Source organism: Tetrao urogallus (assembly GCF_951394365.1).
Source record: "Tetrao urogallus genome assembly, chromosome: 5".
Classification (NCBI taxonomy): domain Eukaryota; kingdom Metazoa; phylum Chordata; class Aves; order Galliformes; family Phasianidae; genus Tetrao; species Tetrao urogallus.
In genome coordinates, this window is record NC_136818.1 from 39,793,969 (window position 1) to 39,818,304 (window position 24,336).

Sequence of the window (24,336 nt, forward strand, 5' to 3'; positions counted from 1 at the left end):
TAGGTATTAAAAGGAATAACTTAGCTTTACTTATCAGGAATGCAGGTTAAAAATGGACTTCATCTTCTCATCTGTGGTACATTTTTTTTCAAAATCTGATGATTTTGAAAAGGATGACCTAAGATAATGATTTTAAAAACCCATGGTACAAATTATGTTTGTATTGAATAATGACAAAATTCTCTACTTTACTTGAAATAGATAGCTTATTAGAAACAATGTTTAATTTGAGAAGGCATAGGACATTTAACATCATTATTGTTTCGTATAATGTAATATGTTTAAGAATTTTAAATGAAAAATTGTCATTATAGAATATATTTGTTCCTCTCTCCCCTCCGTCTTCCTTCCCCTCATCCCTCAAATGTTTTTTGAGGATTCATTTACTTACTACTTCAGTGTCTTTAAAGCTAAAATTAAACTTAATTTAAAAGTACTGTTGTTCCTCCACAACTCTCAGTCCTTGAAATAGCCAGCCATTTAGTCTATCTGATGAGGTTGTTTCTAAGCTCACACATCAACAATGTGAAAGATTTGGCACTGAAACTTAGTCAATAACTCTATAATTGAAGTTTTGCCTGGAACAGCGTATAAATTATCAAGCAATACAATAGCAATTCAAGGCTACCATGGTAGAAAGTTATAAATGATGAACTCCTCTGTGCAAAGGTGATAGTATCTGGCAGCATGTACTAAAACAGGCCTTTAAAACAAGGCCAGTTAATATCTAGCAAACAGTTGCACTTTGAAAACGTGTTCTGCTTTTCAGATTCTGTGCGATCGACAAGTTTGCTATTGTTAAGGTGGTCCTATTTGTCCTTTTTATTGGCAGCATGCAAGACGACAGTTTAGAATCCTCAACTTCAATATCTCAACTTCTGAGAGAAAGTTATTTAGCTGAAACTAAACATCAAGGGAACAGTGAAAGAAGCAGATCAGAACCAACTTCACATAACTTCCTCTACGGCAACAGCTCTGGTGATTCAGATGAGGTAGCTGCCCAAGATGACCTTCCAGATCTCTCTGCCTTTTTGAGTCAAGAAGAGTTAAATGAAAGTGTAAACCTAGCAAGACAAGCTATTGATCAGAATCCACTGGAAGCTAAACAGGATGAGCTTCATCTCCCAGATCAACTGAAAAACACTGGAAAAAACAGACAAATGGCCCACTCTACAGCTTTAAAAACGTCAGACAATGGCCTGCCTGCAAACTTTTGCCAGGACCGTGCCACAGATATAAAAGGTTCCAAAGGGAGCCCTCAAGATCTAAAGAAACACCTTCCTTCTGAATCAGAATCAAAGAAGGAATTCCTAAACAAGGCAGCAGATTTTATTGAGGAACTTTCTTCACTTTTCAAAGCTCACAATTCTGAAAGAATAAGACCCCGAACCTGCAAAAATTACAGGAGCAAAATTGATTCTAAGAGCAAGTCTGCTCAAAAAGCTAGCTCTAGTCTCTCCGGTACATCAGAAAACAGAGAGAGGCTTTCCATTCTGCTACCTCTAGACTTGGAAAACAAATCAGAAGAAACATTTGAGAAAATAGATGATCAACTAGCAGAAAACTTGGAATCTATCAACCAACTGACAAGTGCGGAACTAAAAACAGAATTAGAATCTGCATATTCTGATGAGCCTATTGGACAGCCACCACGCTTCACTCAAAAACTGAAGAGCAGGGAAGTTCCTGAAGGAACCAAAGTGCAATTGGACTGCATTGTGGTAGGAATCCCCACACCTGAAGTCAGGTAAACACATTCTGCGTAAACATATTGTCATTTTGTATATCTGTAACGGTAGGTGTATGCCTTATTCTTTTCAGATATTTTAATGCATATATTCCAGGAATCTGTAGCAGAAGTCCCTTCATCTTCATTATTGAAATTGATTACAATGAAGAAATGCTTTCTTTAAATCATAACAAAGAATAGTTACATTTTAAAGCGATGCATTCTCGGGCATATTATTTTCTTAGAGTTTAATAGAACTGTTTTTAAATATTGTATTTCCACAATAGAAAGAAATACTAACTTCTGAGTGAGAAGTTAACAGAAAACAAGACTGGTCATGTAAACTGGCTAATAAAAACACCACTAACTGATCTGAGATCAAGTGCTTTAGTCTGGAAGAGGGTAGACTGGACAATAGGAAGAAGTTCTGTACCATGCAGGTGGTGAGACAATGGAACAGTTACCCAGAGGGGTCTTGGGGCCACCTCCCTGGAGGCATCCAAGCCCAGTCTGGATGGGGCTGTGAGCAACTTGGTCTAGTGGACGTGTCTCTGCCTATAGCAGGGGGTTGGAAATACATGATCTCAGAGTTCCCTTCTAATCCAAATCATTCTATGGTTCTATGAGCAAACAGTTTCCTATATGTCAAAGCCTTCCATAAACGAACAGAAAAGAAAGGAATGCAACTGAGTTATTATACAACTATCAGCATCTCAGTTCTAAGTCAGATTCTAACAAAATTCTGCCATGAGCTCAGAAAAATCAGATCTATTCTATCAAGAGCAGGACGCATTAATTGACACTTATCCATATTGCAAGACTAGCCTGCTAAATCTGACCACTTAGTTTTCACCTTTATCTATGAGAATTTTGAAGGTTAAATAGGTAACATTTGCAAAGATCACTTAAGGTGAAAGGAAGTGTGAAAGAGCTGCATTTTACTCATCAATGTCATAAATGAAATGACAAATAGATTACTATGCATTTTAAAGTTACCTTGAAAATTCTCAGTCTCAGTGTTTTGAAATCTGAATTTGTTCTCATAGAGATAATTAGCCAAATTTACCCCTCAGTGACATTGGTGGAATCACATTTCCTTTGTTGGGACTATAAATACAACATTAAGGAAAATTCTATCCACTTTCTTGAGAAGCACAATACTTATTTGCAAGCTAGTGTCTGCAGTATCAGAAATAGATTCCTTTATGGGCATTCTAGAGTTGTGTCATTTTTCTAAACACTGAAAAGAACTGTTTGTGTTCAGCATGTAATTAAGGGGCTGTGAGTTTCACAGATGGCCCACATTCTCCAATTGTCAGCTCATTACAACAGTCCTTGTCTTCCTAATATACTCAGACAACTCTGGATACAGCACTGCTGCAGTCAGCGCTATTATCGTCTTTCCCACCAAACTAATATGCAACATTATCAAATGAAAAATATTTAATTTTACAAAGATGGAAGCTCCAAAGATTTCTGCAGTAAACAATCCTTGTCTTTCACTCTCTTGGTTTTCTGGCACATCAGATACTATTTTTCAGAAGAAAGAATATTTTACAACACATTATTGAGTATATAGGAACAAAGATCTACAAATGAGTCCTCTTGTATTCACCTGTCTTTAGTTATAGACAGTCTCGTCATGAAGAAAAGCTACGATATCTGTAGGATCCCTGAACTGTGACTAACATCATTCTACCCCACTCATGCCTTCATAAAAATTATGTAGGTTCCCAGTACCTAACACAACTTTGACACATGGCACCACATAGTTTCTCTTGCCCATGACAGTAATAGGAAGGACTCAATGGTTTGGTTTTAAAAAGAGGTATCTGAGCTGAAGTTGGAGAAATAACTTGTTTGGGAAGAATACACTTTCTGTCCAAAGTGACTGCTGAAACAAACCTTTTGAGGCATACTTATGGTGGAGTTCATGCATTCAGCCCTTAAGTACATAGAGTAGTCTGATCAAAGAAAAAAACGGTGCCTGAAAATAGACAGGAAATATAATTCCCTAGATATTAGCATGCCTTTCTGAATACATCAATTACAAAGGCTTTGAGACTTATCTGTCTGAGCACTTGCCTTGACAAATCTTTTTGATATTAAAAATGCCTCTAGGATCCATGGACATAAGCAACAATTTCTTTTTCTTCTCTCATTCATAACTTATAATACAAAGAGAATAAAGAAAATTTTCTCTTATGCATATAAACCTGTATACAAACCCAATCCAGTTTTTCTTGCATTTAAAGGTGAACACCAATTTACTTGTTTATGGCCACATGCTTTGATGCACAGTATTAGTGAGTGTTTCTCCAGAAAGCCACAAAATCATCCTTTCAAAAGGATGTTATAGCCATGCCTTTGATACATACATAAAAATGAAAAGGTATTCACGCCTTCTAAGTTTGGGTGTTAAACAAGTATCTGAATTAGAAGCTGACACTATAAAGTTACTGAAACCTCACTAGGGCAAATCAAAGAATCCAAGAACAGTGACTCATCCTATGGAGTACCCATGTAACTGCAGAATGCCTGCCCTGACTCAGGGACCATTCAATTCCATGGAATTGAATTTTTGTCCCATCAAAACATAAGGTTTTCCATTGAAATTTGTTTCAATATTTAATTTTATTTTAAATAATAATCTACGTAAGTGCATGACAGTCAATATGGGAGCTGTTACATTTTCATAGAACAGGTATCTGTCAGAGTTGTCCAAGGATAAAACACTGCTGTCAGGCATTGGACTTCTCCATCACAAGTGTGTACATGGTTTACTGGCTCTTGCTTGTAAGAAGGGTAGGATTTTTGAAGAACAGAGAAGATCAGAAGGGAAGGAATACCTTCCTAGGGACATGGACACACAGACAAGTTACTGGAGAATACAAAGCATTTATCTACCAGTTGCACTAACTGCTCCACTGAATGCTCCTACTGTGAAGTGACAGAAGGGAAGGTACCTTGCATTCAGCGCAGCATGTTAGGGCATGAGGGTTTGAGTGTGTGACAAAAAACAGAGGTTACTTTGGAACTACCCACTCACATGCTGTAATCCCAAGGCCAAGGTAAATAGAGACATGGAGAAAAAAATCCCATAGAGAAGGCAAGTCCCAAGCAGCCAAGCTCAAGAAAAACATCAGGCTTCACTTCACAGTTTCATAATTCAAACTAAGAAATTAAAGATTTACACAAAAGGGTACAAGTATAAACCGTCCCTTTTTGTCTGTGTATGAATGTGTTGTCAGCTGGGAGAAAGCTGGGAATGTTAGCTGATCATAATCATCTGTTATCAAGATTTGTCCTGTTCATCCAAGATTCTTTCAACTCCACCCATGCGTAGGAGTTACGCAAAGAATGAGTGTAAAAAAGTCGTTTGCATGAGTAATACATATTCATGTGCTTTCCGTCATCATAGCCTTTTTAATCACTGCCACAAGAGGAAAACAGAAAATGTAACAAATTCTGGGGTATGTGTTCCATTAATCACCAAGACTCCGAATGCATGTTTCTTCACTAAAAATAGTGCTCATCTTTAATCTGCTGTGTAGAGCTCCCAAAACAGTGATGAAAGCATCTTGTTGGCCATAGCTGTGGAATTTGTGGAGCTGTGCTCACAGCTGGCAACTGCCCTGCTTTTGGAGTTACAGTTTTCTGAGGTTTGTGGTGAATTAGTTTGGTATGCATGAAGCTGTGCAAGAAGAGAAGAATTCCAATAGATAGATAGCCAGATAGCCAGACAGATACAAAAATCATTAGACTCAGGAATTCAGTAGTTAGCAAGGTGGCAAACTGATGAGAGAAAGCTAAACAGTGGCTGTTTCTGAAGTATGATTTCTTCTTTCCTCCATCTAGCTGAAGGCCCAAGAATAAACAAGTATTCCTTGGACACTTGTGCTATTTCATATTTGCTTGCGTCCTGGGACTTACACTGGACTTCTGAATCACAAAAATGAATCCCAAGTTACTCATAAAGCTTGTAACATTTACACTTATAATGTTGTAGTGGTATTTTGGGAACCCAGAGCAGTGTGAAACAAGAAGATTCAGCAAGTTCTACGATGTTATATCTCAGTCACCACTTGTAGAAATCATGTAGTTAAACTGTAATGGTAATTATGAGGGAGGAAATCAGAGAGAGGAGATTTAGAGAGAAGCTGATCACGAGAATGGATAGGACTAGAAAGTATAATGAACATTCAGATATCACATTTGAAAAAAAAAACACAACAGTACAAAACCAAGTGGATGACATAAAAACTCTAAGTTCCTTTCAGGATGGATCAGGGTCAAAATATCATTGGCAGTGATAAAGCAGTATAACTTACAGGCTTGGTGGGTAGCTAACTAGTGCATGAGAGCTCACGAAGGGGCAGAAAATTGGATGGAGGAGCAAGAGGAGAAACTGGAAACTGACAGAAGTACCTCTATACAGAAAGCTAAAACCTTCCTGAATTAATCCAGATAGACACATCCAATTACTTTTAAGATAACTCAGCTTAATCTAATGAGCTATTATGGTAGAGGAAGCCTGTTGAGACTTCTTTCTAGATAGATAGTCTCAATTAAATGTTAGCCTTTTTCAGTATCATCAATTGAATGCAGTGACACAGAAGAGACTAAGAAAGACTGATACTATGGTATAAGGGCCTGCAGCTGGCGCAAACATTAGTTCACATCTAAAGAGCACTACTACAATTACTGTTAGATTACTGACTATAATGCAGGTAAGGAATAAGTATTTAAGAGTCATGCATAGCATATTTGCTCCTTCCCATGCTTCCTTGTATAGCTCTGTTTCTTTATGAGTAATGATAGGTATGATAGTCACCTCTTTCCATGAGGCAAGCACTCCTTATTTTCTCAAGCTCAGAGGTGCCTACATTTTTCCAAACTGTTTGGCACATCACTCTTAGGTTAATTTTATTTATGAATCACACTGCGTGGCATACACAGCCATCCTGGAAGCGTCATGAGGATTTAAAGTTCTAAAAACAGGCTGTATGTCATAAGGTTTCCATGAAAGCATTCTTTAACGTAGGCATATAAAGCTTAAAAAGTGTATTTTAGTGCCGCTTTGTTTGAGACTAGATCTGTAACCAATCGCTGATTTTTAAGATTCTGGAGTCACATCAAATTGACTAATTTTTTTTTCCTGGCTGCCAAATGAAACCATTTATCTGTTTTAATGCTCAAAACCTAGACAGCTGAACTTCTCTTACACAGAACTCCAATCAAGTAGATGGACTAATACTTTGTATTGTTTGATGACTTTGATGACTTTGGCACAGCAGATGACACTGCTTGTGCTTCATGTGAATCTGTGTTGTATGATGAAGCTATCACTACAATTTGCGGCAGGAATGAAATGCCAGTGACAGAGAATATTGCTACTTCAGTCATGCCACGTATCTCAATGTCAGAGCTCCCTTCGTAACCGACATTTAATTGCTACCATGCACAACATTTTTAATCATAAGAATAAAATAAAAACGTTAATAAGCAAGGAATACAAATGGCCACACCAAAGGTTTACCTAAGGTCTAGTTTTATAGGAGCAAATTGTTATTTACATCTAAGAACTGAAAGCAAATAACATAGTCAGCACACAATCAAATTTAAAATAATTTCACACTGTGAAGATAGTATCTAAAAAACACACTGCATAGGAGAACTAAATCCAGATTTGAAACAGAAACTAAATGCTGAAGTTTTAAACAACTTTCATTGCAAATTTTGGAATCAAAGGGAAAAAATAAGTTTTAAAAAATAAATCATTCTTCATCATTTGCATGAGTCTACTGAAGGAATATTCTACTTATATGCTACTAACATAACTGCAGAAAATAGCTTACATGATGCGTTTAATTTTGTTTAGAATTTGCCTCACAAAGTCATGCACTACAGACTTATCTTTACACTAACACAGCTGGAGAAGCTCATCAGGAAGAACACAAAGTTCTTACATGTTACTGATGATTGTACTGCAGCATTGTGTGTGTTTTACGTTATGGGTCTTGATTAAGGAACTCCGTTTGGGTGGACACAAAAATATAATATTATTGTAGTATGTAAGTTATTTTAATGTTCTGGAAAGATGCTGCTAAAATGAAATCATATTGTATAACATGGATATTCTCTTAGGTAGTTTTTCATATCTGCTAAAATTAACATGCTAAAACAAGACTACATTGTAAGGAAGAGGTATGAGGTAGGTATATAAAAAGACATGAGTAAGCGCCATGACTCAGCTCCCAAACATATACAGTTGCCTACATGAATTACCTTTCTAAAAGTCTGCTTGTACATCCAAGCACACAATATGTGCTTGCAGTAACTCAACTGTGTATGAGCATTAAGTTTTCTCTTCTGAAAACATAAACATTGCCAATTATCACCAATTGCAAATCTTAAATCATGTTATATACAGAATTTTAAAAAAACCCTTTGAGAATCACAGGAATCCTATATGATTTCCTAGTCTGGAATCTAAAAATGGCACTAATCAATTTCAAAGTATCTGGTTAATCAGCTCTCTGATGCATATTACTGCATTTCTCCCTTGGGATTGCTAAAAATTTCCTCTACTTACTCACAGCTGCAGAGTTATTCTTTTATCCCAGGCATTAGAAGTTTGTGTTCTGAATGACAAGGGCCCTGCATTTCATCTCCACTATGAACTGTTACGTCTGTATCTACAAGTTTGAAAGGGCATCACAGAACAGATAAGCAAAGGTAATACTCCTGGGGAGCTAGTCAAGAAGAAAGCTTTATGTAATTACTCATAGGACAAAGACTGCAGCTGTAGCCACCTGACTGTCCCACCCCTTCTTCTACGGTTATTTGCAGGTATCAGAAGTGGGTTAGAAGAGAATTTGTATAATTCAGTTATCCTAGATCCGCATGTCCAGTGCTCTTGTGCAAACCCATTTTCATCAGACCAGACCAGGGACAGATGCGCCCACAAATACATTGGAACCTGTCATTCTTTCTTCACTGAGAGGCTTCCAGGAAAAAAGTGAACATTAAGATGGTAACATTTTAAAGTAATGCTGCCAGTATCTGCAAGAGCTTGTCTATCAGAGCTCTATAGGCTCAAATGGAAGAGAACTGGATAACCTTGGCTGAAGTTCTCTGTGTAAAGCAGCACCAGTTTCACTTTGGTAAAACCCTGCAAGGAGGATGTGGATATATTTTATTGTAGTAAATCTGTACTTCAGCTGTGAAATGTCATGAAAGAGAGATAGGGCATTTCACACCCTACTGGCATTTTCTTTTAACATGGTGATATTTACTACATATCTGCCTGCTGCTAGTCAGAAACAACAATTTCACAAAAATTGTTTTATTAGAAGAACTTTCATTTCTCATTACAGTGGAAGCTTGTAAAAGAAGATAAGCAGGCAAATGTAAACACAAAACAAGGCTTTTAAGTTTTAGATCTATCTATCTATAGCAGATTGCCTTTCTAAAAAGGGAAAATTGTGTCAAGCAGTATAATTCATTCTACAGTTCAGGAGATTCCCACCATAGCAGGTGGACATGCACAGTTTCCAGGCTGTCAGTGAACTGTACAGCTACAGATTACAGTAGCATGCAACTTGAGGTGGACTGGGGAATACCCTGCCTACTTTAAGAAAGCCATGCTGGGCGGCTGATATTGATGGTGCACAAATAGTACAGTTCACTTCTTATCTAATCACTATTTAAGTTCCAGTTCTGTACTCCTTTATACCTCACAATCCTTTTGAGGCTCCTTTATCCGATTGCAAAATATGCTTCTATTAAGTACTGGTTTTCCACACTATGGACTTCCTTATAGCTTTTTTCTTTTATCCCCAGCATATTCATTTGGGGTTTTCTCCATGCGCAATTTGCATCACAAACTGCCATAAAAAGTTGTTTCCAAGAGGTGAATGCAACTAACTGGTTAGACAGACTCGTGTTTTTTATATACTTAAGGCAGAATTGTACCAAAACAATTTACAGTATGAGCTTGACAGTGGGAAATATTACAATTTAGTAATCAAAATATCCTTAGTCTTTCTTCTACAAATCCTATTTGGTGCAGCATATAACAGTAAATGCATTTCTCATTGCTTTGATAGCATCTCAAAGGGGCTTTTTACATTTAGCTACTTACTTAAAAACAGCTGTATCACTGAACATCATCCCAACCTTTTAACTTTGGATTTCTATACATAGTACTACACCTTCTCTATAAAACCTAGGTTGTCCTATAGAATTTGAGTCTGGTTCTGCAAATCCACATGGTTTTTCTCCTTTTGTTATGTATTTTTCATTTTATCAAGCAATAATCACAGAATCACAGAATTGTAGGGGTTGGAAGGGACCTCCAGAGATCATCAAGTCCAACCCCCCTGCCAAAGCAGGTTCCCTACAGCAGGTCGCACAGGTAGGCATCCAGGCAGGTCTTGAACATCTCCAGAGAAGGAGACTCCACCACCTCCCTGGGCAGCCTGTTCCAGTGCTCCGTCACCTCACTGTAAAGAAGTTCTTGCGCACATTTGTGCGGAACTTCCTATGCTGCAGTTTCCGGCCGTTTCCCCTTGTCCTGTCTCCACTCACCACTGAAAAGAGTCCGGCCTCGCCATTCTGCCCCCCACACCTTAGATACTTAGAGACCTGGATCAGGTCCCCTCTCAGTCTTCTTTTCCCAAGGCTGAACAGACCCAGTTCACTCAGCCTTTCCTCATAGGAGAGATGCTCCAGGCCCTTCACCATCTCTGTGGCCCTCCGCTGGACTCTTTCCAAGAGATCCCTGTCTTTTTTGTACTGGGGAGCCCAGAACTGGACGCAGTACTGCAGATGAGGTCTTACCAGGGCAGAGTAGAGGGGGAGGATCACTGACTGTTCTCTGCTGCTATTGGTTCTCAAAAATTGAGCTGATGGTTTCTGTCATGAACGCATCTCAATGAACTGTCTGTTCGGGGGCTGCTTTTTCTTTTCCTTGGGCTCCTACATTTGCTGAAACCACCCTTCTGAAAACTGGGGAATTAAGAGCACTTAGGAAAGTCTTAGATGAGAATGTGAAGTCTCTAAAGGGCCCAAAACACTTATGGATATTTAGCTGGGTTTCAAAGAGAAATAGAGCAATGTCATGCAGAAAAGAATTCAGGATCCAGATTTCTTACTGCTGTTGCCCTGTAAGGAAGTATCACCATATTTTAATAAATCACTTTTCTTTCTGTATTTATGTGTGGGTTTTTTTTTTTGTTTTTTTTGTTTTTTTTACCAAAAGCAGATTTTCTTACTTTTTCACAAAATGAAGAGTAATATGAAATTTCCTTAAGTCACGTTCTGAGACAACATGAACTTTGGAATCAAAAATTCAAAGGAAATTTGTTTCTTTAAGGATTGTTTTGTGGGGTTTTTTTTTGCTACACTTTAAGCTACAGCACAGATCTAAATGCACCTTAAGAGAATTCAGAGCTGGACTGATAGTGTTCCAACCTCATAGCTTCATTTTCTTCCACCCTACTATTGAATTCTATAAATCAGGAAAAATACATCCCTTATATAAACTAGTTTGTTAGTATGTTTAAAATACTGCAAAGAAAGGAGCTCTGTTATTTGCTGTACCTGAATATTGTGGAAGCCGTAAATATTTTATTTCTAAGACTGTTGATCCAGCTTGTCTGCAATACTCTGCTTGGACCTTCAGGCTAAAAACTACCCATTTTATCATCAGAAAGACTTCCAGTGTTGTCATTCTTGTTGTCAAGTTGCTTTTACTGATAAAACCAAATTTATTTATTTATGTATTACCTTGCAGGTGGTACTGTGAAGGCAAGGAGCTTGAAAATTCACCAGACATTCAAATTATCCAGACAGGTGATCAACACTCACTGGTAATTGTTGAAGCTTTTGAGGAGGATACAGGACGTTACTCGTGCTTTGCTTCAAATATCTATGGAACAGACTCCACATCTGCAGAGATTTACATAGAAGGTAACATTATAAGTTGTTTCAGAAATGGTAACTGAAATAAGTAATACAGAATTAAGATAAAATTATGCATTTTGTATGTTACGTGCTCATTAGATTTATCACAAAAATACACAGAAGTCATTTCAGTCACTACTAACATACTTAGCATCTCTGTAAAACATCTTTCATATAATTGATTGCTCTTTACTTATGATTTTATTATGTTGCTTCCCAGAGATTTTACATATTTCATTGCAAGATCAAAGTCTAAAAACATTGAAATTCCAATACCAACAGATGTTTTTTGCATGTGGTTACTCTAAATAAAAGAAATCTCAACTTTGTGTGTAATTTTAATCAGCCCCTTTTCCCTAGAGTCATTATTGTAGATTGAATATAGGATAGCTCGTCAGAGCTGGTCTTTTTCCACAAGAAAAATTTTCAAGTAGCTCAATCCTAACTTATTATTGGGATGCTGTAACCAAAATGATAAAGTACACAGCAGCAATTGGATCTTTTACCTGCACAATAGATGCTGTAAACAAAACAAAATATGTCTCTGCATATTGAAGTCCATTTTTTTTTCTCCCCTCCTTTTTCTACCTAGCATTTTTTCCTACCTTTCCTAAGAAAGGTCTATAAGTTATCTCTTTATAACACCTTTTTGGTAAGGTTTTAGATTGTATCCATCACCACATTAAGAGGATTGCAAATTTAAAATAAGCATGTAGAATTTTCCTCTTTCTTTTTTTTTTTGTTTCTCAGACAGATGAATATATTAGTATGTGACATCACTGACAACAGTGTGACCATTCATAAATTAAAGCACCTACCCCACTTAATACAAGAGTACTTTCACTCTATCATTATTCTTTGTTCACTTCTCTAATCTGACAGCAAAAGGACGAATCCTTTTTTAGTATCAGCACTGCCCCAACATTAAAGAGAGATGTCTGTGCTTGGCAGAGGTTTCTTAGTCCTTAACACTGGAGCCAAGGCCTGCTTTTATCTAACTCAGTGGATGCTGGGTGGAACACATGGCAGATGGAGGCGCTTATTAGCAGAAGCCACAGAGAAAATGACAATTCCAAAGTCAGTGAAGACTGAATTAGAAGTGTAACATGTCTCAAGAAGACAGCTGTTAGTAAACCGTGCTGATATCTTCTCTTAACTGTGCTACAAGGCACCAATGTATGAACAATAGTTGTGATCCCAGGTGTGTTTTTTTCCCCCTCCTTTTCTTCTAACAGGTGCTTGAGAAAAGCAGCTCTTATTTGATCCACAATGGCAATTAAAGACTAATATAGTAGTGGCATTTTAAATAGATCCTGAGGAGTACTCAGGTATGCATTCACTCACAGACGCTGTTTTGCTTATTTCAATTGATCCTCATTCTAAATCTGTTTTATGTCAACAGCAGTTCTGCATCTTGTACTCTATGTAATGAACAGCATAGTTCACATCCACTGCAACATGATCTTGCATTTTGTAATAAATATTGATACAGCGTTCTTTAAATACTCTATGGGAATTCTTAATACTGGTTTGTATGATTCTTAGACAAAATTCTCCAAAAACCACACCACTGTTTTTTTTTTTCTTTCTGGGTTTTCATAGGAGCCTCTTCTTCTGACTCTGAAGGTGAAACCGTCAGAGACGAAATGGATCAGTAAGTTTAAAATAAGTTATATTTCTTTATTTTTTACAGCTAAATAAGCCTGCAAGTGTAGATATTTCCATTTCTATTTTGCAACTCCTATGCTTTTATTTGGGCTTTGGTGTCAGATGTAATCTAAAATCTGGGGAATTGTTTTCTAATTTTTCCTAAACAAAATCCATTCCCTGTGCATTTAGAGCCTGATCCAATGCTGTTAGTCTTTCAAAAATCAAAGTTTTTCTGTTAACTGGAAATGGAATCAGACAGGTGAAAAGCCAAAGTAGTAACTATTTTAAACTCCTTCGTATACACCAATTCAATATAAAATGCAGCCAATGCTTTATGAAAAGCAAACTTCAATTAGATAGACTTATGCACTCTGTTTTTCCTCCATAATTTATCAAGAATAAAGTATTCACTTTAAATCAAATACAAAACATTGCAGTATGATTGAACTACTTCATAGCCTGACATAAAGCAAATCTTGTCTTAGGTGATTTTTATCTCAAAGTCATAAAATATACCAGATTGGATTGATTTATGGACTGTGATAATCTTAAAGGTTTCATATAAAACTTAAGATTAAGAAAATCTCACAGGTTTGGGGATCAACTGCTAAGTTTTTCCGTTGTTCTAGCTTAGAGCTTTCCAGTGTCTCAGAGCTTTAGTGTCTCAGGAATAGCAGTTTTTCCTCAATTAACTCGTTAGTGATTAATATAGTATTGTTCCTGATCCTAATTCTGATCATCATCCTGATTACTTGACAGCATCTCTTGAGTCTGCTAACATCATTAAATTTTGAAGTAACATATCACATTCTTCATTACTTAAGAAAGAACAAGAATGCTGTTCTGACATTGTACACGGATGTCCTCAAACAGTAGAATTCTGAAAGATCAGATATAGGTATAATCAAGGTGTCTTATTTTTGCTAGTTTCCAGCTCTTACCACATGCATCTGAATACCTGTAATATCTCAGACTGCCTCCTGGGGTTTGAAGGCTGGCTTTCCTGAAGGGATTTGTGGTGCATTTCAGATCAGCCAACACATAACTCAAAATGAGATTTATTTATTTATTTTTTAATCTTAGTTCTCTGCATCATTTTACTTCACCATAAAAATAAAAAGTCAAAATTTTTACTTCCATGTAGGAACAGACAGAAGAAGTGAATAGTTGTCAACCCGTACAGTAACTCTGAATGATTTGTTGGTCAGAAAACACACCCCTCTCGTTTGGTTGGGTTTTTTTGTTTGTTTGTTTTTTAAAACTTTTCAAAGGATTATTGAATCTGTATCTAAGTGGACCACAGTATTTTCATTACCTTATGAGCCCAGATCTGCATACAAACTTAGTGAGCAGTGCAAGAGAAACTGCCATCACCCTTTCATGCTACTCAGAGCAGTTAATAGCAGTTTTCAAGCTACAGCTGGGCTAACTCAGGCCATTTTATTACATTTGGAGTATCTGAGCAAGACGAGCGATTAAAGTATCAAGATATGCAGGCTGATTCTTCCAAAATGAAGTTTACCTGGTTGTACATACTAGAACCCAATCTCAGAAGTGCCGTCAGGGTTGACACATAGCTAGTACAGACATAACCAAAGAAAATGCACGTAGCTCTAGCTTCCAGTTAAAAAATTTCTTTCTGGTTAATATTACACAGCAACCTAAAGCCAGCTGACACCTCCATGAAGGTAGCACCTCCTGCTACCAGAGCTGCAACCAAGCCTCTAGAAACTTCCAAGGCATCATCTACTGTGGTCCAGCCTTTGTCGGCATCTGTCCAGACTGTGTCTATGCCAGTTAATCAGGTAGGAGAGACAATATATTTCATTTCCAGAATCAAAAGCAAGCTCTTAAAGTGGTGCTTAATTCACAGCCTGAGGCTCAGAATCTCAACATTTTCCAGTTTTTGCTTCACTGTTGCACTTCAGCTTTGAAACTTGCAGCCATTTAGTAATTGCATATGCAGACGAGATGTCCGGGCTGCCAGCTAACCTTTACCACCTGGCAAAGGGAAGGGAACCTTTCATCCCTGGGTACAGGCATCTCTGCAACAGTGAGCAGAAGGAGCAGCTGCTGCTAGCTCAGCCAGCCGCAGAAGCCTGTGTGCACTCCAGCAGGTCAGACACTGCATGCCACGAAGGGCACTTGGAAGCATAAGTCAGCTCACTGGCGTCTTCACATTGCAGACTGACTCAATCACTTTCAATACCAGCAGCCTTCAATTTTTTCCTCTCCCTCTCTCACAGCAGTTTCTCATTAATGTTAGCATGCAGTTCCGGACCTTTTCATTCCACGCTTTCAGAATAATCATAACAGATTTCTTCCTTAATAGAAAAGAACAGTGATATTTATTTAAAAATGAAACTTATTTAAAAGTTGTTGAAAAGTTAATGAGAAATTCCCTCCATATTGCCTTTGCAACATGTACAGCCTAGAAATAGGTGGCAATCACTAAAGAGATGGAACAGATGAAGCAATGCGGTTTTACTTCTGACTACAAAGAAAACAGAACTAAGCCTTTGTGATGCATTTTGACAGAGGTATCCTAGCTAAGAAAAGATTATAATCTCTAAAACTTATTACCACATTCAAGCTTCCTGGCCTGTAAGACACCATGTGTAAAATTTGGCTGTGTTCTCTTGAGATGCTGAATCCCTAATTCTGGTGTTCCAGGGCAACTTTTATTTCAATTAAGAAAAGAAATTCTACTAATCAAGTTATATAACTAAGTTTTCCAATAGTCAGCAATGGAGCAACATTTATTTACTGCATTGTAAGCTTTGCTCTGGAATTCACTCACCAAAATCTCTTTTTGTATCATTCCATGAGCATAAAGCACATTTCATACTCCTCAACGACCATACAGTATTCACCTATCAATCTGACACTCACTTAAATTTCTTCCTCCTTTCAGAACCTACATTTTCCATGTTTCTAGTATACAGCATCTGAATAATTCTCTCATCTAGGATTTAGTAATAGCAGTGCTTTGTAAAATTGATGTATTTTTCACTACTCGATCCCAGAAATTATTTAAACTAGAATAAAATTCTTACAGGAAGCCCTCTTCATCTAAAATTCAAGGGGGGGGAGGTGCCTGAGCCTTTCCATTTTCAAATTATTTAATTAGATTGTAAAGGATGTGTCACATCTCTCCTACATACGGAAAAATCTTTTTTCCCCAAACATCATGTGGTATTTTGCAATCTACAGGCTGAAAGCCCCACTAACTATTTGCAAGGCTTGGATGGAAGACCTATAGTTGCTGCTCCTGTGTTTACAAAGGTAACTTGTTTCATGACATATTTCATTAAGAGATAAATTAACTGTATAGAGAGGACTTTTCAGCTGTGAAAGGAAATACAGGAATTATGCATTTCTTAAGGCATTCAAGCACTCAAGTCATTTTATGAAACCTTACTGAAATCAGTATTACTTGTAGTCCAATAAAACGTGTACTGACTGTATGTATTCATTTCCTTTGTTAGATGTTACAGGATATTTCAGCTTCTGAGGGGCAGCTTGTAGTCTTTGAATGTCGGGTGAAAGGAGCGCCTTCCCCAAAGGTTGAATGGTATAGAGAAGGAACACTGATAGAAGATTCTCCAGATTTTCGGATATTACAGAAAAGTAGGTTTCTTATAGGCAAGCAACAAAACTGTTAACATAGGAACACTGGGTTTCTTACTACAATGCTAAGAGCCTTATAAGCCATATTTACAGCAATAAATGTGGGTCCCAGAAGCCAAAACTGTGGATGAATTGAACTGCTGACAGGTAGTATCTGTCTCAGATTCCCTAAACTACTGCATTGTTTTGCCTTCTGCTTTGATCTTCTTTATACTATAAAGTCCTTTTCTAACTCAGCCTCAATTCTGCTGTTTCTTTTTCTTTCTGCACCATTTATGTAGAGTTCTGTTGCCTATGAAGAGCCTCATCTTTTACTTAAGTGCCACTACATTAGTGCTTGCAGACAGAGGATTGCTTACTTCTCCACAAAAGTAATGTGATGAACACATTAGCATTCTCACATGTACCTCTTTGCACATAATACATGGTTGGTTATAAGTATATACTTCTATTTCCCTTTTCTAATGCAGCTGAAATGTCTGTGGCTTTCACGTAAGTTATTAGAATGCTGAATTTGCTAAAACTCAGTAGAACAATCCTTAAATATCACACTATATCAAAACTAAATGAAAGGCTGTTTTATCGTAACTTGATTTCATGCGCGTAATAGCTTCAGAAATCATCAACATACACTGAAGTAAAACTAATAATGCAAAAATCTCCTTCTTGCAGAATTTGTTTTCTGTTTGTAAGTGCTCAAAGGTGTTCATAATGTACCAAGGATTTGACATACTGTTGAGTAGAAGGCTTAACTGTCTCTGCCACCCCCTAAACAGAACATTGCTCCAAAGGGAATACTCTGTTATACAGAGGAGATCAGGTTGTAGAGTTAGCGTTCAAGAAAAAAAAAAAATATATATATATATATATATATATATATATATATATATATATATATTGGCAAAAGTAAATATACTTGATGTACTAATTCTGTTATTCTTCCCTTTAGAACCACGATCTATGGCTGAACCAGGTGAGTATCATCAAGAAGGTCACACTTTATTCACTGTATATCACTATGGTGATTTAACCTCACAAAATATTAAATAATTAAACTCTATAATGTAATTAAAGCAATTTCTTAATTTACTTACATCCAATAGCTACTAGTGAGATATATTTAACTACAGAATATTTTGTAAACATAGAACTTGAATTAATTACATCACTTTTGAAGAAAATAATGTTTCCACTCTGGTTTGACCCAGTTCTGTCCTAGGGCCTAACTATTACATGTTTACATGCTGAGGATTAACAACATTAATGTATGAGGGTCTCCTACATCTGAGGTTACGAAGTACACCAAATGATGTAGGTCTGCACTATTTTTATCTACTTCACCAGTTGGGGATATTGCATCAGATGTTTAGCCATGTCAGCCATTCCCTTTGCTCCCTACCACGGTAATACGAGAGTATCACATCAGGTGTTCCACCCCTGATATCAGCAAATCCTAAAAAAGTGACTGGATTTGCTCACTTTAAGGGTCAGAGCAGAGCACAGACTACTCTGCTTGATTTAAGCAAAGGAGTCTTATAGATTTTGATTACTTCTCCATAAAATAGTCACCTTCTCTGTTATATTTTTCACTATTAAAAATGAAGTAGCCTCTCTTGAGACAAAAAAATTACCAATCATGGAATACAGGCTTGGGTAACTTTTCTCCTTGCCATACTGAAATATTTTTACCCCAAAAAAGTCTTGAAATAGACTCTTGTGAAATTTATAGGATCATCCCTCTCTCTGCAATGTCTGTGCCTCTTAGATTTAGGAATGAATAAATTGAACTTCTACCAGAACCTACTGATGCCATTCCTTTACCGTCCAGTGGCATCACTGCTGAGTAATGTGAAGCAGTTTTTAGTGGGTAACCAGTTGTGTGCAGTTGTCACTGCCTCATCACCTGCTGCTCATTCAGAAGGAATCTGGATTTCCATGCATGCAGTGGTTGGCAAATCCAAGTACTATAAACTAGATACTATAATGCCTTAAACTAGTTCTTATAATCCTACTACTATAATAAACTATTATTCCTCTGTAGTTGTAAGCAGATAACCTCTTCTCTGCTACTAGATTCTCCTTAGGGATGACATGAAAATCACATTTAAGCATGGTACAGTCTTCTACAGAAATACTCATAAAATATTAATCCTGTGAAGCTTAAGGAACATTTCTTGCAAAATGGTAGCAAAGTAGTCACTGACTAAAGAAAAAATGCTATCAGTCCATGTTTTGGCACCCTTTAGATGCTACCCTCCCTCCCCTTCCCAGCTGCCTGAAGAAAAGATGTAATAATCAAAGAATTAGGGGTCGAAAGAGACCTCTGGAGATCATCTAGTTCATTTGCTTTATCATATGTATTTACCAGCTGGTACTGCTGCCTGGATGTCAGATACTGCCTTGGATGTCAGATACTGCTCAGGCAGTAATCCCTGATTGACTATTCAGGACATAATTTGATTTTTGTGACAAAATTTTTCACTCACATTTTTCACTCCCACAAGAGCTTTCTTCACAGAAAAAAGCAACTTTCTAAAAGCACAGTCTCCTCTATCTGCAAATCTTCACTAGTACTTTTGAAAAATGCTGGCCATAAGGTATGTGTCTCACTTTTCTGCATCTCACAGAGTGACTCTACTTGGATTTTCCCAGTTAATTATACCTAATCTTTCCATTTGCATACATATATATATATATTTTTTTAAATTACTAGTGAAGAAAGTGCATGATATTTCTCCAAATTCAATTTTAAGTTATTCACAGAGGAAGTCTACTTTACATGATTAGGAGGACATTCTCCAATGTTTTCCAAACATTGCTGCCACCTGTTCTCCACTTTTGTTGGGCATGCTGGAGCACAGAGTGTACCAGTTGCTACAGACAATGCTGATAACAGCTGCTGCACACAAAGGCTGCCAAAACTGATAAAAAAGATGAAACAAAAAAATCAAACTGAAAAAGGTGGAAAACATTACTGTAATGTCGCCTCTGGTAATCAAAGCTTTGTGTTTGTTCACTGTATGCTCATTACAAGTAATAATATTGCTCCGATGTTTTGCAGAGGAAATTTGTACTCTGGTTATTGCTGAAGTATTTTCAGAAGATTCTGGCAGCTTCACCTGTACTGCAAGCAATAAGTATGGCACAGTATCTAGTATAGCTCAGCTAACTGTCAAAGGTAAGAGATTGCTTTAGTCATTTGCTTGCTAGTGAATATGAGCAGGGCACACTGTTGCACTGTGTGGTCCAAGGAGCATATCCAGATCAGAAATACAGAATGCTACATCTTTTCAAAGAGTCTTTCCCCAGTTAGAAATGTGAAGGAAATGGGAATGTTAGGGAATGAATGCCCCACAACCCTTCCCACAGCAGGGCTTTTGCTAACTTTAAGATCTGTGCAATAGCCATTTCTGGAAGCTGAAGGGCTGTCTGGTTGGCTGTTTCAAATGTCCTTTAGTGCTGAGCCAAAGGAGGAAATTCCCAAACAGATTCTTTTATGCTGCCAACGGGATTCATGCTGTCAAGGCACTAAGCAGATAAGCAAGCAAAGAACCAGTACAAAAAACAAATAACACAGCACACTTGACTCTAATTCAACTCAAGGCCTGTGAAAGTACTCTTCACAACTAATGAGTTAGAGAATTCTGCGAAAAGAAAGTTTGTATTTCAAAGACACTGGTGGAAATCACAGGGATGTGGCTGTAGAACACTACTGGATTTTCCAAACTAGGGCTCTGGCAGCTCCTCCTGCCTCTTCCCCCTTCCCAATATTTCTTTAAGGGAGTTCATTGTTAAAGGAATAAGGTCAAATTACTCTTTCCAACAGCTGGCAAAAACATTAGAGTGAGTTTTTCCAATTTTAAATTCCCTAATTTCAGTTCACCATAATTTATGGTATTTATCATCAAAAGTTTGATATTTATTATTTCAGCACCTGAAGACAGTAATAATGCTGCTGCCCTTCACACAATGAGCTCAATCAGCTCAATAGCTGTTGAAAATCAATCGCCCCCACATAATCCTTCCCAGCGTGTGGTAAATGAAAACCCCAAACCTAAACTTGAAGGTGTTCTTGTGAACCACAATGAACCCAGATCGAGTTCCAAGATAGGCCTCCGTGTGCACTTCAAGCTGCCTGAAGATGATAAAGGAAGTGAATCGCCACCAGAAGACGGACTTGGCACTACAAACAAAACCAGACCCAGCTATTTTCATGACAAGATAAACGGACAGCCAGTGAAAATACCAGAGCCAACATCACCATCCAAGGAACCCCCTCCAGTACTGGCTAAACCAAAGCTGTAAGTAAAAGGTATTCTAAGCCTCAGGAGCATCACTGATATTATTTAATATCTGCATTATCAAGTGTCTATTCATAGACCAAGAGATTGTTGCACTAAGGCACAAGACTCAAACATGGAACAAGCAATATCACACAGTGCTAATCTAATTAACTGTACTCTCAGAAAACATGTTCTAAAGAGATGTATATCCCTCTTGAGAAAAGCATTTTCCAAATTTATAGAAAATACTTACCCCTTTTAGGTTTATTTAATTCTACACTGTTTTCAGCTGCAAACAACAGATAACATTGCTTCTGTGCAGGCAAAATAGAGACAGGCTTTTCAGATATATCTCACTCAATTCTCAGTATGCAGTTTTGCCAAAAGCATTCATTTTCAGTCTTGCCCGCAGTTTGGGCAAGCAACTAGCTAGCAATCAGAGTCCCAAAGGCCATGCCTCATGACTGTGTCTTACAAACTTAACTTTCCTTAAAAAAAGAAAAAAAAAAAAAAAAGGATAAAATACTTAGTGTTTGGTAATGTGAAATCAACTGAACTAAAAAGCACCCGCATGATTAGTGCACTGAGTCCAAGGGAAAAAATTTTAAACAGCTGCGTAATTCTCTTAGAGAAAAATCTCTGAAACATACACTGCAGTGTATTAAGAATCCTTTCAGCATTTTTAGAACCTCCAAAATCTAGCTTAACAAAGAGCACACTTCTTAAACAGAGAGAAGCTTAACTAAAGGCTAGGGAAGGACTTTATAAAGTAATTCACCGATGCTCTTAAGCAGGGATGTAATTTCATAGGATGAAACATTGCAAGCAAGAAAATAACTTACCAAGTGACAGAGGAAGAACCTGGAGCAGAATTTTTTTATTATTATTATTATTTTTGAAACCCAGCCTCACGGTCCTATCGACTTGCAGAGCTGCAGTGTATTTAAGAGGTGAGCAGAAGCAGTGTTTATGTTGGCCACAACTTGCATCTCTGCTTTCATAAACCATGATTTCTCTCAGGAAAAACCCACAAACTGTAACAAAGGAGTGCGTTCATATGCAGATGTATGTGAAGGAGACAAAAAATAAATAAATAAATAAATAAATAAAATAAAAAAATCAGGATTGCACAACTTCTTTCTAGTTTTGGAAGCTTGAAATTCCTGTCTTAACCAGAATTTAATGTGATTTTTGTTTAGTAAATTATAGAAACAATAATTTCTTAAAGTAAAAAGTTTGGTTAACTTACTTGGTTTGGCAGTGCCATTTAGCTTCTATATTTTTCACTTTTTGAACTATTTATTCAATACTGGACAACACATTACACGATCAGTTTCTTTTAAATTCTTTTTGTTTTTTTTTTTGAAGGGTAAAAGCTAGAATATTTTCTGTATGCTGTATTTCCATGTATATTTTACATTGTGGTTTATTTTGTTAAGTATTTTTGTCTTAGTTGCAAAGTAGAAAAGCCTTGAATACAATATGCAGTAGATAGTATCTAAGAAATAACAATTGCATGAGCATTCTCTAATTGATCACTACTGCCTATCATCAAGTGTCAGTGTGAATTATCACAAAGCCTTATCAGCTAAAATGCTGTTCTCAGAACTCATGTGAGCAGGAAACGAATAACTGCATGCAATTTCTGGCTTGCAAATTCTCATTCCAACAAACCCAGTCCTACCTTTTTTTTTTTTTTTTTAAACACAAGCAAAGATATACTAAGGTAATACACAGCAGAACTGGACAATGCTAGCCCTTAAATATTTTCAGGTAAGGTCTTTAATTATATTTTATATGTTGAAGTGCAAAAACCATCTTCAGCCAAATAATTTTCAAAGCACTTTGATCATTATCCTAGCAAGGAACAAGGAGGAAGGAAAGTATAGAATCCAACTAGCATAACACTCTTCTTGTACTGTTAGAGAATGTCATTTAGCAACTTGCCCTAACTGTTATTCTATCACAGGATATAGTCTTTTCTCTTGCAGTTCACATACAGAAACATAGCCAGTACATTCAAAGTTTTCACCCAGAGATATGATTAATCTTGCTCATCTTCGTTTTGTATGCAGCGATCTGACCCAGTTAAAACAGCTTCACAACCAGGTCTTGCTTGAGCAACAGCAAGTGCATCAGACATCTACAAGAGATTTGTCATTCAACACGACTTCATTGAATTCTGCTACTTCACTCAATCAACAGTCCACCTCAACCACGTACAAGCAAAGCAAAGCCTCTGTTTCACAAGCGTTCAGCTATACCCGACCTAAGCAGTTCCTACCATCGCAGACCACACCACCTATCATTTCCTCTTCTAGCTCCTCAGTAACAATATTCAGCAGCGTCTCTCAAGGAATGCAAAGAACAAATAGCAGGGAAAATATCACAGGAAATCCTCCACCTGCACAATCGAGGTCATCAGGAGGATTTACAGGCAAAAGTGAACAGTCTTCACCAAGCCCTAAAGAATCTACGGTCCCATTAACACTGTCTACATCCAGTGTAAAACAGTTTCAGCCACAAAGCGTGACTCCTGCTCCTGTCTCCCCAACTGGCAGGGTTCAGAATCCAGTAGCTTTCCTTAGCGCTGTGCTTCCTTCACTTCCTTCTCCACCATCAACCAATGCTATGGGGCTGCCCAGAAGCACACCAGTCACGTAAGTAGTATTAACTGTATGTGCAGAAGCAGAGACATTAAGGAAAACTAAGATGCATTTCTGTTTGAAGGTTCAGTGAAGAGCTTCCTGAAATGCGGGTCATTCATAAAATAGAGTGAGTGACATATATTCTCATTATTTCTTCTAACCTTTACATTCAGTTAAGAAGAGAGAAGTTTCTATAAAAATAAGCTTATATATTTTATTTATCTTCTCTTCAAAGCAAGATAAATTCAAGTTACAGAGAATTTTCAAGTAGATGCCTACAACAGTACAGGGGCTCAGTCAGAGATTAATAGGACTATTCTACTGGGGAAAAAAAGATTTAATGAGCTTGCAGGTTAAGTCACTGTAAGACTATTTGCCTACATCAGCTACAAAAGCATTCTTACATATTGCAAGCACTTCGTGTTAG

The 24,336-nt window shown here is 37.3% G+C and overlaps 1 protein-coding gene across 1 annotated transcript in view; it reads left to right on the forward strand.

Moving 5' to 3' along the window:
- Positions 1-833: 833 nt before the first annotated feature.
- The window catches only part of MYPN (myopalladin), a gene marked incomplete at both ends in the record, with an annotated part of 41,420 nt that continues 17,917 nt past the window's right edge, over positions 834-24,336 (forward strand). The window contains 10 exons of the mRNA XM_079535291.1: positions 834-1,747; positions 11,529-11,704; positions 13,301-13,352; positions 15,006-15,153; positions 16,562-16,633; positions 16,837-16,978; positions 17,928-17,951; positions 20,040-20,156; positions 20,910-21,279; positions 23,337-23,921. Coding sequence (XP_079391417.1) covers positions 834-1,747; positions 11,529-11,704; positions 13,301-13,352; positions 15,006-15,153; positions 16,562-16,633; positions 16,837-16,978; positions 17,928-17,951; positions 20,040-20,156; positions 20,910-21,279; positions 23,337-23,921 — 2,600 coding nt within the window. The remainder of the gene's footprint in view (positions 1,748-11,528; positions 11,705-13,300; positions 13,353-15,005; positions 15,154-16,561; positions 16,634-16,836; positions 16,979-17,927; positions 17,952-20,039; positions 20,157-20,909; positions 21,280-23,336; positions 23,922-24,336) is intronic.